Below are 12,162 nucleotides of genomic sequence, written 5' to 3'. Positions count from 1 at the left end.
AAAACTTGCTCTTTCAAATTTGTGTCAAACTTGGATTTTCCAGCCTGAATTTCCCATGCAGGTTGATTAACTGTGCTCTGTTTAAAGTTTTAAGCAAGTTCCCAAATCAAAGCCAATATAGCCACTCTAAATTCCACTTCCTCAAATGAAGCTAAGTACAAATCATATCAAACTGACAAGTGGCGTCTACAAGCATTTAATTTCTACAGCTGTATCTTAAGATGTACAAATACGGGCAAGGAACAGATGATCATCTTATGTATCATGCTTTCTAGGTAAGCACAGAAGAGACGAAACCAGCCACCATACTGGCTACTCAGTAATCTCTAAATCAGTTAAGAAAGGAATTTATGATGCAGTTTATCAAGCTCCCCAAAGAAACAGTCTTCCTTTCTCCTGCACAGTATCTTGGTGATACAGCAGCTCTGAAAACGGCAACACCAGAATTACCTACACGAACATGTACATACACTAAACTACAGAAGGATAATTGCTGTTAAGTCAGATGGATACAATCTTCTGAGCATATGCTTGGCTGTGAAAGCAAATAAACCAGCAAGTCTTAAGCTGACTGCAAAACGATTTGCCTCATCTCAGCCATACTGTGGACAGAAATGTCACAGTGGTGCGGTATCCCTGATCTACAAGCATCCCATAAATTAAATCTTATTAATTTTGTGCGTCACGCAGCCCTAAATTTCATTTTCTTGTAAAATTAGAAAAAGAAAGCAGGAAGAACTTTTTACCCAGAATATTATCTGATCCATTGACAGGTGGAGTGTGTGAGGCAGCTACATACGGCGAACTGCTGGTACCACCACGATGGAAGCTAGACATTGGAGGAAGACTGGCATTTATGTCTGTAGGTGAGACTGAATGCGGGGGATAGCTCTAAAGAGAACAGAAACAGACATAAGTCATTAAGTAGTCTTGAAATAAATGTTGGCATTTTAAGATCCCAAATATACAATACCCAGCTCTTTATTAAAGAAAGGGACTAATCCATCCTCTGGGACAGACCACAGATTTTTATTTATACAACAAACATAAATCAAAGGACATAAATCTAATACAGTAAGTTTGTGATTTCTGACAACTAGGGTTTTAACTGACATACATGAGAACCAAAGAATAAATGAATTCTGGTGTCAGATCTCCATATACAAGTACAAATAATATTTATCTGTGCTGTGTATCTTACCAAACGGTCATGTGTGTGCAGGCTGCCATAACTGCTGGACTGGGACATGTGGGAAGAGGAGCCTCCCAGCATCCCACCATAGCCGGGCTGGCTCATGCCATTGGATGAACTCCAGAGGTCAGAAGAATTGTGGGTCCCATCTTTTTGTTTGTGGGTTTTTTTTTTGTTTTGTTTTAATAAAAAAGAAAACAAGAAAAATATGTTTAATGAAGAAGAGAGTTCTACTCTCCTGTATAAGATTATTTTAAAAGAATACAGAATTCAGCTACTCAGACTAACATGAGCAGGGAAACGGTGACCAGTTTATACTGTGTCTATTTTCATGCCACCACACTGTTTCTATATTTATAAAAAAACCCCAAAAACCAACAGAGGCTTTATAGCTGAAATACAATCCAACCACAGCTGAGAAAATACCAAGTACTTCTGCTAATTACAGAGACCTTCAGTAAGCCCAGATTTACATCAAGAGGGTTGATAAAAATTCCAGACTGAAAGAAATAATTAAGAAACAGGGTGGAGGAGAGAGAAGTTTGGCTAAGGAGAGCTCACCATAAACATACAGTGCAAAACATCTATTAACCTAAAATAAGTAATTTATAGTCTAAAATACCTTGGTACCATAAAAATACAAAATAATTTCATAATAGCAGATTTAAGTAACCGAAATAACTACATTACATAAGCCTTAAACCCGTGTGTCAATGCAGTTTTCCTTCTGTAGCACAAAGTGAAGTGCTCTGTAAATTCCCCATACTGAGAGACTATGCTTTCAATATGATCCAAAACCTCATCAGACTACAGTACGACCTAATTGTATGACGTGAGGCTGAGGAAATGAATTCTACTCTCATTTTGTTCAATGCAAAACCCTTTTTTTCCAAGCATTTGAGAACTGAAGACTGTTAGCTGATATAGTACAGTCAAATTCCATAACAGTCATGAAGCCCTCACCTCATTTTTCTCTATCACTCCAGTGTGCTGCTCTGAAGCCCCTACAAATCAAAGGATGGCGGATTCTGTCCATCTGGCCTGGTGTATAATTCCCTTAAATTTCAGTCAGCAATTAATGTCATGAGAAGACCTTTAAATCAAGAGACAACTCCCTTCATCTAACTGTTTTAGAAGTATATAAAACTTAACCGTAGCCTCTAGCACAACATGTTTACCTTTACCTCATTCATTTGGTACAAGAGTGGCTGACTGCAGATTTCTGCCTGAAGGACAAGTGACACCTACCCGTATATTTGAAGTTATTTTACCCACCTTGCATAAAGAAAGTGCTAGCAAACATACTGCTTGGTGGCTTCGGAGACGGGTAACTTGGAGATTCTCTGTTGAAATCATCAGAACTTGGGGATGGTGCATACACCTAAGCAGTGGAGAGCGATAAAAGCCGGTTAGTAGTATTTGGGTGCCATGCATTAAAAAACCCATAACAGCATACACAGATAGAAAGCACAAATAAAAAAAGAACAGTGTAGCAAGCTGCAGCATTTGTTGCCCTTGCTTTATTTGCTTTTTAGCAAGTTGCCACAGTACAGAAGAACTACAGTAGAATGATCGTAACAACACACTTTCTGGTGTGCCAACTCAGCCAGGTGGCCTGATAAAAGCTTGAATGCTGATTTTGCTTTCTAACTGGGTGACTCGCACAGACTTGTTGCTCAAGATAAAACAACTGGGCCCCAAACAAACTTTATTTTAAAACAACTGTACGCCTGTTTGAGTATTTAATTAGCTGGCATCCCAATAATCAGAAAGAAAAAGAACATCCATTGACGAATAAAAAGATTTTAATGCAACCATTGTATCATCCATTCAGAAACTTGCACGCCTTTGCACAGTCATCAAAAATATATGTAATGCAAATCCTGAGGAATAATCTTAAAACTGCAACATCAAGGAAATTATTTTCACACTAGCCTAGCATTAAAGAAAACCAGCATCATTCTTTTTCCAGTGTAACACCACATTGGAATGAGTTGAGAATCAACTTGCAAACAATGAATTTTCTTAACAAGTGAAAAATTTTAGTATGCCAAATAAACAATGATTCGAAGTCTTTCACTGCAGTGACTCTAAGAAGAAATATAAACCATATTCAGGAATAAGTCAGTCAAATAAACAAAGCCAGTATTCACAGATGCAAGGACTGTACTCATAACGTTAGGTGTTCCAAGCAATGCTATTTCTTCGTAACAGCATTTCAGTCAATATGCTAAATATTGCAATATGACTAGCTTATGTAAAAAGAAAAATCTTTAAAAAAGGCAAATTAACAAGTATGGTAGCAAAAAAATGTCAAAAAGTAACACTGAAACCAGAGTATCTTTTTGCTACAAGGTAAAAAAATGCAGTATTCTGATTTTTAATCATTCACCTTACTTGTAAATCCATAACACTTCATACACACATATGTTAAGAATAATTTTAAAACTGACATAATGCAACTTACAAAGCAGACTATGCCCTAACATTCAAAAGTTAATAGCTTTATCCCTTCCTATGGAAATACAAGCACACACATATATCTCCAACATTCAGATCTCTCCCTTGTCTTTCTGGGATGCTGTTTACCAAGCAAGAGGGGCCAGGAAAACCAAGCTGGCCAACAAAAAAAAGCGTAAGTTCCCTAAAAGAGAACCATTGTTCTCTTGGAGGGTGATTGTTCCCATACAGATATTTAGAAAGTGAAGTGGGCAAGTCTTGCTTTCATTTGCATACCAATACCCTTCCTCCCCACTCCCAAATGCTTTTCCAGCCTGCTGTTGTCAGACCAAATGGCTGGGCATGTGCCTGCAGACATCACTCTTTTATATCAGAGGGACTGATTTACCACTCTCTTAGACTCGTTTTACATCAACAGAATTTCAATAAAATCTATCAAACTACAGTATGATGGAATCAGGACAAGGGCACAAGGAATGAAGCCAGGGCATAGCTGTTCATACGAACCACGTAATGAAAATGGTAGCAGGTAAAAAACACACCTGATAAAAAGGAGTCAAGTGGAAAACTTGCGACTTTTAGTTGCATGCTTGTTTTAACATTATATTTTTATCAAAATAAAGGAAAAAATTTAGCAAAGGAAGCCTTCCAGCTAGCTTTTGTTCAATATTTTACTTGCAGATTTTCAATTTTTGGAATAAATGTAAAATAGAGACGCTTACCAAACCTGAGTGACAAAATGACAATACGTTATAAGCAACGTTAACAGTACATGTGTATTTACTATATATGTTGAATGGATGTATATTCCACACCTTAGACATATTTTAACAGAAATGTCACTCTGTCAAATTGTAAATACTCGCATTCGTAAGACTGCAAACATATTAGGCAAAACTTGGCTTCATTTACAAGTTCTCTGTTGTGCAGAATAACACAGCATGTGCTATAGCTGATGGATAATCTATCACCGTCACAGGACAGCAGTGCAAACAAAGCTTTACGACATTTAGCACTACCACAGAGATGTACACTGTTTAATGCGAAATCACCTACAACAACAAATTATACTTCTTTTAAACTGTAATGTTATCAGGGAGATTTGTAAATACAAGCTTCAGACTGAAATTTTAGTATTTTACCTAATTTGGTGATTTATAAAAACTGATTAAACACTATCTCAAAAGGGAAATTAAATTGAAAGAGTACAAAGTTTACAAAGTCACTACAGATATATATGTACAAGCCATTAACATAATAAAAGTGTTATGAATTATATTAACATAAATAAACATAAGCCCTTCCAAACAGCTACATGAAAGTTCTAGCACAGACACATAACTTTATATAGTTTCTGCTTGTTTTGGTAACTTAACTATAGCTTGCAAAAAACATAGCTGCAATGTTATGAAGCTGCACTTGTGCCAGTCTAGATTTTTCAGATCAAAGGGTTCTTGCGGCAAAGCACAACTGATGTGGTCTCAAAGACTTCATTAACTCCAGATGTGGGGAAATAGCCAGCCAATTCCACAAAAGGAGCAAGTCTCTTTTAGTTACAATCAGAACTACCCACAAATTAAAACCAGGACTCTGATGTCATCTGATCACCTGCAGATGAGCACCAGGTATTTTTCTGGTTAATGACTTAATCATAATTTTTATGTTATGTTACTACAAACAAAATTTAAAAGCAACAGAGAAAATTTACTAAGACTAACCTGAAGTCCATGAGATGCAAAATACCAAGGTTTGAAATAAAGAAAGTTGATTTAAAAAGGTGACATTTTATTTTTAAGTCGGGAAGCGATATATCAGGGCAACTAGTTTACTCACTCTGAAAGCCCCGCGTGCACAAGGACCCCTATCCAGCAAAATGCCTCTGTGGTTGCTGACCCACAGGAGGCTTGCATGGCTGCAGACCAGCTCCCTGGTCTGAGCCCTAGTTGAAGGGCGCTCTTCTGCAACAGCTGAGTAAGGCAGTTATAAATATGACATGGCTGCTCAAGACGGCCTCTTTTAGCTATTGAACTGATAACAGTATCATCCAGGAGGCATCAAACCAGTTTTTCCTGGCTGACATTCCCACGAAGACAAGGAATACTGTTAAAAGGTCAGCGTGTCTGCAGAGTCTCCTTGAAGCGGGTTGTCTCCAGCAGGTAGAAGAGGAGTCCACCTTCTAATCCCCTTAAATGCACTGTGCCCAAAGGCATCGGATGTGTCTCCATGCTGACAAGCAAAACACTCTCTGATTATGTGTTTATTGGAACAGAATTTCCCATTCATGCCAAAACCAGTTGGTTTTTTTTCACATGACTTATCAAGTGGAGGACTCGACTTTTTGCAGCTGTGCTACAATACACATCAATCCTAACGCTGCAGTGCTTCTGAAGGATAGATAGCCTCCACAGAGGCAAGCAGGGCAAATGAGTTGCAAAGTACAGCAAGTCAAAAGATCCACATTGGTCTCTTCCACACCCCAAACTGGTTTATGTTTCTCCAGTGGGAAAGACAGGATGAAAACTAAGATATTTTTGAGGGGTAGTGGTGGGAGCTGACTTCAGAACCGAGCTGAGAAGAGATTATCTGCATGACATCAGGTTTAAGCAAAATAAATGCATCATCCAGTTTCGAAGTCTGCCCTGGTGATTAACATACATAATGAACACTATCACGAAGTTACACGGACCTAATATATCTAAAACATATCAAAGGATTACACAGTGTGCGTCTGTTTACTAATGCAAGTGCCAGTAATATGAACATTGATTTGAAGATCTGGGTTTACCAAATTTTATGCCAAGTAAAACTTCCAAGTCTCATTCTATAAATGCATTTAATAAATACACTTAGAGCCCTACAGTTGGTATATTTCCTCTCAGGCAATTTTCCCATAACCTGTTTCAAATTATTAAATATTTATCAATTTTTAATATTAATGTTAAAAGCAGATTAAAAAATAGCAATGAAGCAACCAAACCTTATTTCCAATGAGCTCATGCTATCTCAAGACCAAGGCTCCCATCATGCATACTGTTTATGGAATTCTGAATTAAATTACTCATTTACTTCTTGGAAGTTCAAGAAAATATTTATCAAGACTTTTTTGAAATCAGCGGAGATGAATAACCTATTCTGTAGCTTGTAAACTCTGCTAAGTAACCTATCTACATTCCATCAGCATCAGTCATGCACTAAGCAAGTGCGCTCTGATGAAGGATTTGTACATGTGGCAAAATTTTACAGTATATTATCTGCAGGCTTTGTGGCAAAAGCTAATTCTGCTGAAAGCAGCTCTGGGAAAAGGAAACTTGTTTTCATGTTTATTATATTTCTGACAAAATCATGTACTAAAAATTCAGGAATGTAGAACTATAGGTTTCCATGCTCCTCTTTAAAGCAACACAGAACCTTAAAAAAAAAAAAAAACAAACACAAAAACACACCACCAAAACACAACCCACCAACCAAAATAAACAACCCAAACAAAAAAACCCCCACGCCCTCAGAAAAAATCACAACACCTAACACAACCGCAACCCACCCTAAATTCTTGTCGATATTTAAGCAAGATGATAAAATGAAGAGCCCTAGTATGCAAGATCAGTATACCATATCCTCAAACATACTTTTTGTTTCCAATACCAGGTATAAAGGTTCATGTGTTTTAAAAACTCTTCTCACCACCCACAATAAAAATAAAACATTCCTTTAGAGAACACAGCATCAGTCTTGACTGCAAAACCAACCATAATTCTTAAGGATGGTATAAAATTCAAAGTCCTTAAACTAGTTAAACCAAATTCCATCTTAAATAAATGTTTATCCAGTTTAGGCATGCTATACATGTCTATTTGGGTATTTCTGAAATGCAGAATCACACTGCAATGGTACATAGCACAAAAATTTCCTAGCTTCTTCGCCAGTAAATGACAATTTTAAAGTCATGTTAAAAAGTGACAGGCAAACTTACCAAAAATCCCCAAATATGGAAACCTTTTGGTCAGTTCTTTTATTTTAAATTGTAGTGTGAAGCAGAGAGGAGAGGAAAAAGAAGGTCAGGCAGCAGGAACACCACCAAAAATAAATGTACTTATATACTGCTTGAAGATTCTTTTGTATTTTATTTCCTAAGCAAAAATCTCTTTCCCACACTCTTCAAACTATGCTGCTACTAATGGATGCATACAACTAAGTCTTCTAAAGTTCCTGATTAAATTCAGATTTTAAGGAAACAAAAAATGGCAAAGTTGAAGCTAATCAGCTTGTTTCTTAACCCGTTCCCTGTATTTTAGAAGGCTATTCTAGCTGTAGTAGGAATCCCCATCAGCAGTATTAACCACAGGAATATGCAGTATCTTTTCCATTTATTTATCCATTCTCTGAACTCACTCGTACTCTCAGTTTCTGTACCTTCAACACAGATTATTATACATCCACAAATGGACTTCAACATGCACATGCTTACAAAAGCAAATGCACTGAATAAACCAGGTGTGTTACTCTTTGGTGCACACATTTTAAGAAATATAGAACTGTCCAAAACAGCACCTGATCCCATCCCTAGCTACTTTCACTTGCCCAAGGAAACGGACATAACCTTCACTTTAAAGCATCAACAAAGCTTGTTGCAGACAAGACACCCTTCTGGCAGGGGACCACTGCTCAGTACATTAGCAGTTCAACCCAATGGAGCAGAGCAGGGAAAACTCTCTTGGGCTGATGCATTTTAACTCATCTTTTTTTTTAGTGGGATGCGGAGGGGAGAGAGGTGAGGACAGGAAAAAAAAAAAAAAATTCAGCTGACCAGTGTTCACTACCTCTCTTTATTCAATGTCCACAGCCGTGTACCCCTAGAGATTTTCTAGGTGATCTTATATTTGTCCTGACTTCCAAATGTTAGCTTTGACCTTGTCTAAGTTGCTGCGGGCAGCATATGGTACAGAACAGCTTTAGCTGTACTTTTCTCCCTGTATACTAACTGGCCTAATACTAATGAAAGCAGAATAGAATCATTCTTTTTAGCACGTGGTTGCTCCAAAATTTACAAACTAAAACCATTTTACATTGATGTTAAAGACTTAGTACGTTATTTATTACTTAACAGCTACAGAAAGGCATGCTGTCTTGTCATCTAACCACCACGCAGTATTATTAACATGTTTCTCTCTGCTCTAACTCTTGAAAGCGATGGCTGCAAGACAGACATTTTCTCCACTAAAAAATACCTAAATATACACATATATACTCACACCTATGTGTATTTATTAATCTATACACACGTACCCGTATGTATGTATGTATGCATGCACACACAGGGACACGTTTATAAATAGCCTTTTATACTCAAAATTTTCATTAAAAAACATTCTCTCAAAAGAACCCTAATATAAGCTGGTTTACAAAAAAAATCACAAAGCATTACATATATGCAAAATATATATATCTACTGATTTGCTTCTCCCTTTTTAATAGCCATTGTAGATATCTACTGTGAAAGACACGGTACCTCCACTTTGGAAAAGGGGTAAATAAAAACTCAGCCTATGCTAAGAAAAAAAAATATTTATTCAATAAAATACTCATACATAGACTAGTGCATCAAATCAACCCATAAAATGCACAGAATATAATAATAATGTATAATATTAACAAATTTAGTCTCACACAAAATAGTTGTCATAGGTGATAATAAAATAAAATATAATTTTGTTCCTTAAAACAATTTTTTTAGTGAGAACTGAAACATTATTGCAATCTATATAAAAATAATTCTACAGTAGATTTAGAAAATAACCAATTTACTTTTGAATTTGTAGGTGAACTGAAAAAAGTAGAAATCTTTCAAGTCTATGTTTTATTCTTTATGCACAGAGAAGATACAAAACTTCTATTACTTAAATATTATTTTGGTGCTACTACATTTTTAAAGATTTAAATGAAAAAGCCCCAGTGAATGAAGTTTGCTTAATTATTAGTTAAAAAAGGAATAAAATTGAAGTGTTTAAAAAGTATAATTTAAATTCATGCTGTTATTTCTACCTAAATATTTTTGCAGCTTTCTTTTTAATGGGGGTTAGGTGTTTTGAATCTATTGGGTCTGTAGCATACTTCCTGAATGAAAGAGAAGAAAAGGTGAAACTTTAAAGATAGATGCAATTTTTAACTATATTTTTTTTCCAAAAAGCTCTTTATTAGAATTTTGTAAGCCTGAGAATATTTTCTATATATCAACAGGTGAAGGACAAAAACCCCCAAAACAACAGGTAAAATCATATAGTTCAGTGCAAGTGCTTCATATTATTTACAAAACAGATTAACAACTTTTTTCTTTTTAATTTGGTGAGGATTCTTGGAATACATATATATTTTTATAATACCTATTACAAGTTACATTAAAATTTTACTCACTAGCAAGGTATTTGTACACAAACACTACTTTTCACTTTCATGCGTTCCTCCTAAAACATACAGAAATAACAAAAATTGTACCTCTTCTAATAGTAAAAATGCCAACTTAATTTTTAAACTTTTAATTTATGTGCCAGTGGACATATGACCATCTATCAGGGTGCTCAGATATTTGCATTTTAGCTCACTATTAAGCTTTGTTCGGCTTATGAATTTAAGAAGTTAAAAACAACAAAATATATTTAATAAAAAGTTTAAAACACCTTTTCTGCATGTCATTTCCCACTTGCTTTGTGTGTAAATGAATCAGATTTTCTACACATCAGCAGGTATCAAGGAATGTCAAACCAAAATCTAGTACAATAACCTAAATAAAAACCTGAAATTCAAAGAACAATGTACATAGTATCAACTACTAATGGATCAAACAATACAAATAAAAGCAGGAGGACATCAAAATTAGGATATGTACTGTTGTCTTATTATGGACATACAAAGATCGGGCATACACACCAAGATGTGTGCTTCAAAAACCATAACACAAACCCCCTCAACTTCACATATCCTCCTTCTGTATATTTAAATTAGTAAATTAGTCCAACTTGCAGAATTCCTAGCAGAGAAAATGCTAAAAGCTAGTGAGATGTTAACAAAAAAAATTAAATAAAAGCTTGGGCAACAAGATCATCATACGATTTGTCATCTATTTACTAACTCTTCAAGCTCATAAAGGTCACCTCTGACCCATAACAGGCACATGCTATCAATTTTCAAGCCATGGTCTCCTACAATACCAGCACTTCCATCTACTATATGCCTGGAAATACTTAATAAGATCAAAGCCTTTTTTCCTGCTACAAGAACAAAGAGAAATGTTGTAATAGAGTGATCTGTACTCTAGAAAGAATAAAATAAAAAATCCATGCAAGTTATATTCCCTTTGCTTCAGGGGTATTGTATAGTTAATTTTACTTAAGTCTTGTATATATCTTCACATAAAACTTCAAACAGATTGTTTTAGGCTAGGAGCAGACATGAAAGAAAAATAATTTCAGATTTGAAAGACAGCTGGCATTTATACCAAAGGAAATGAAAGAGAGACCAAGCAATTTTACTCATTCCCCTAACCTCTTCTCCAGTATCTTTTCTGTTATTCAAGCAGCTCATACACAGTATCTTTAATGAATATGAAGATCCATAGTTTAATCATCACTGAACGGAAATCTTGGCAAAAAGTTTACTAATGAAGGCAAAGCTCACATAGGTCCACGAGAGGAGAAACAGCAGTGGAAAAAAAATAAAAACAAAACCAACCCACAAGAAAGATCAGTATCAGCATCTCCCTTTTTCCTATTTAATAAGGTTTTCAATGACAGAAGAAAGCCCAAACCACATACAACATAAACAGACTGGAAAAAAACCATAGTGTTAAATTTACCATTGTACGCTAATTTTCATGCACAAAAATCGGAACTGTTGTCATATGAACTTAAAAATTCTAGGTATCAACCGTGGAACAACAATATCCCAATTCACTTTCCGGAAAGTTAAACTAAAGAATATATGTAGCTTTTTTCAGAATCTGCATTTTTTTTTCTCCTCCGGCGGCTGTAGCAACATTCTGGTCATTTCAGAGGCGCGGGAGAGGCGCGGGAGAGGCGCGGGAGAGGCGCGGGAGAGGCGCGGGAGAGGCGCGGGAGAGGCGCGGGAGAGGCGCGGGAGAGGCGCGGGAGAGGCGCGGGAGAGGCGCGGGAGAGGCGCGGGAGAGGCGCGGGAGAGGCGCGGGAGAGGCGCTACGATGGCGGCACGGCACCCGGGAGGCTGCTCCGCAGCCCTTTGCAAGCGGAGAATGAAGAAAAAAACCCACCACCCAAAACCTCAACGGAAAGCCGCAGGCACGCAGGAACCCAAACTTCCCTGCGCTCTGCGGCGAGCGCAGCGCTGCCAGCACCTCGGCGGGCTGCCGGCGGGGCCGGGGTCGGTAGCGGACAGGGCCGGGCAGGGGAGCCCCCGCCCCGGCCGGGAGCGCCGCCTGGCTGCTGACTGCCGCCCCCCGCGCTCCCGCCGCGCCGGACCTGGTGTTTCCGTACCTCCGCGAGGAG

General features: G+C 37.3%; 1 protein-coding gene across 11 annotated transcripts in view; it reads right to left on the bottom strand.

The window, feature by feature from the left end:
* The window catches only part of TCF12 (transcription factor 12), a 218,303-nt gene that overhangs the window by 28,484 nt on the left and 177,657 nt on the right, over positions 1-12,162 (bottom strand). For all 11 annotated transcript variants that reach the window (XM_064456502.1, XM_064456499.1, XM_064456495.1 and 8 more), the window contains 3 exons: positions 2,468-2,573; positions 1,202-1,341; positions 747-891 (listed from right to left, as the gene is read on the bottom strand). In XM_064456502.1, coding sequence (XP_064312572.1) covers positions 747-891; positions 1,202-1,341; positions 2,468-2,573 — 391 coding nt within the window. The remainder of the gene's footprint in view (positions 1-746; positions 892-1,201; positions 1,342-2,467; positions 2,574-12,162) is intronic.

This window comes from Phalacrocorax carbo, chromosome 7 (assembly GCF_963921805.1).
Source record: "Phalacrocorax carbo chromosome 7, bPhaCar2.1, whole genome shotgun sequence".
In the NCBI taxonomy this organism is placed as follows: domain Eukaryota; kingdom Metazoa; phylum Chordata; class Aves; order Suliformes; family Phalacrocoracidae; genus Phalacrocorax; species Phalacrocorax carbo.
This window is presented reverse-complemented; position numbering and strand designations above follow the sequence as displayed.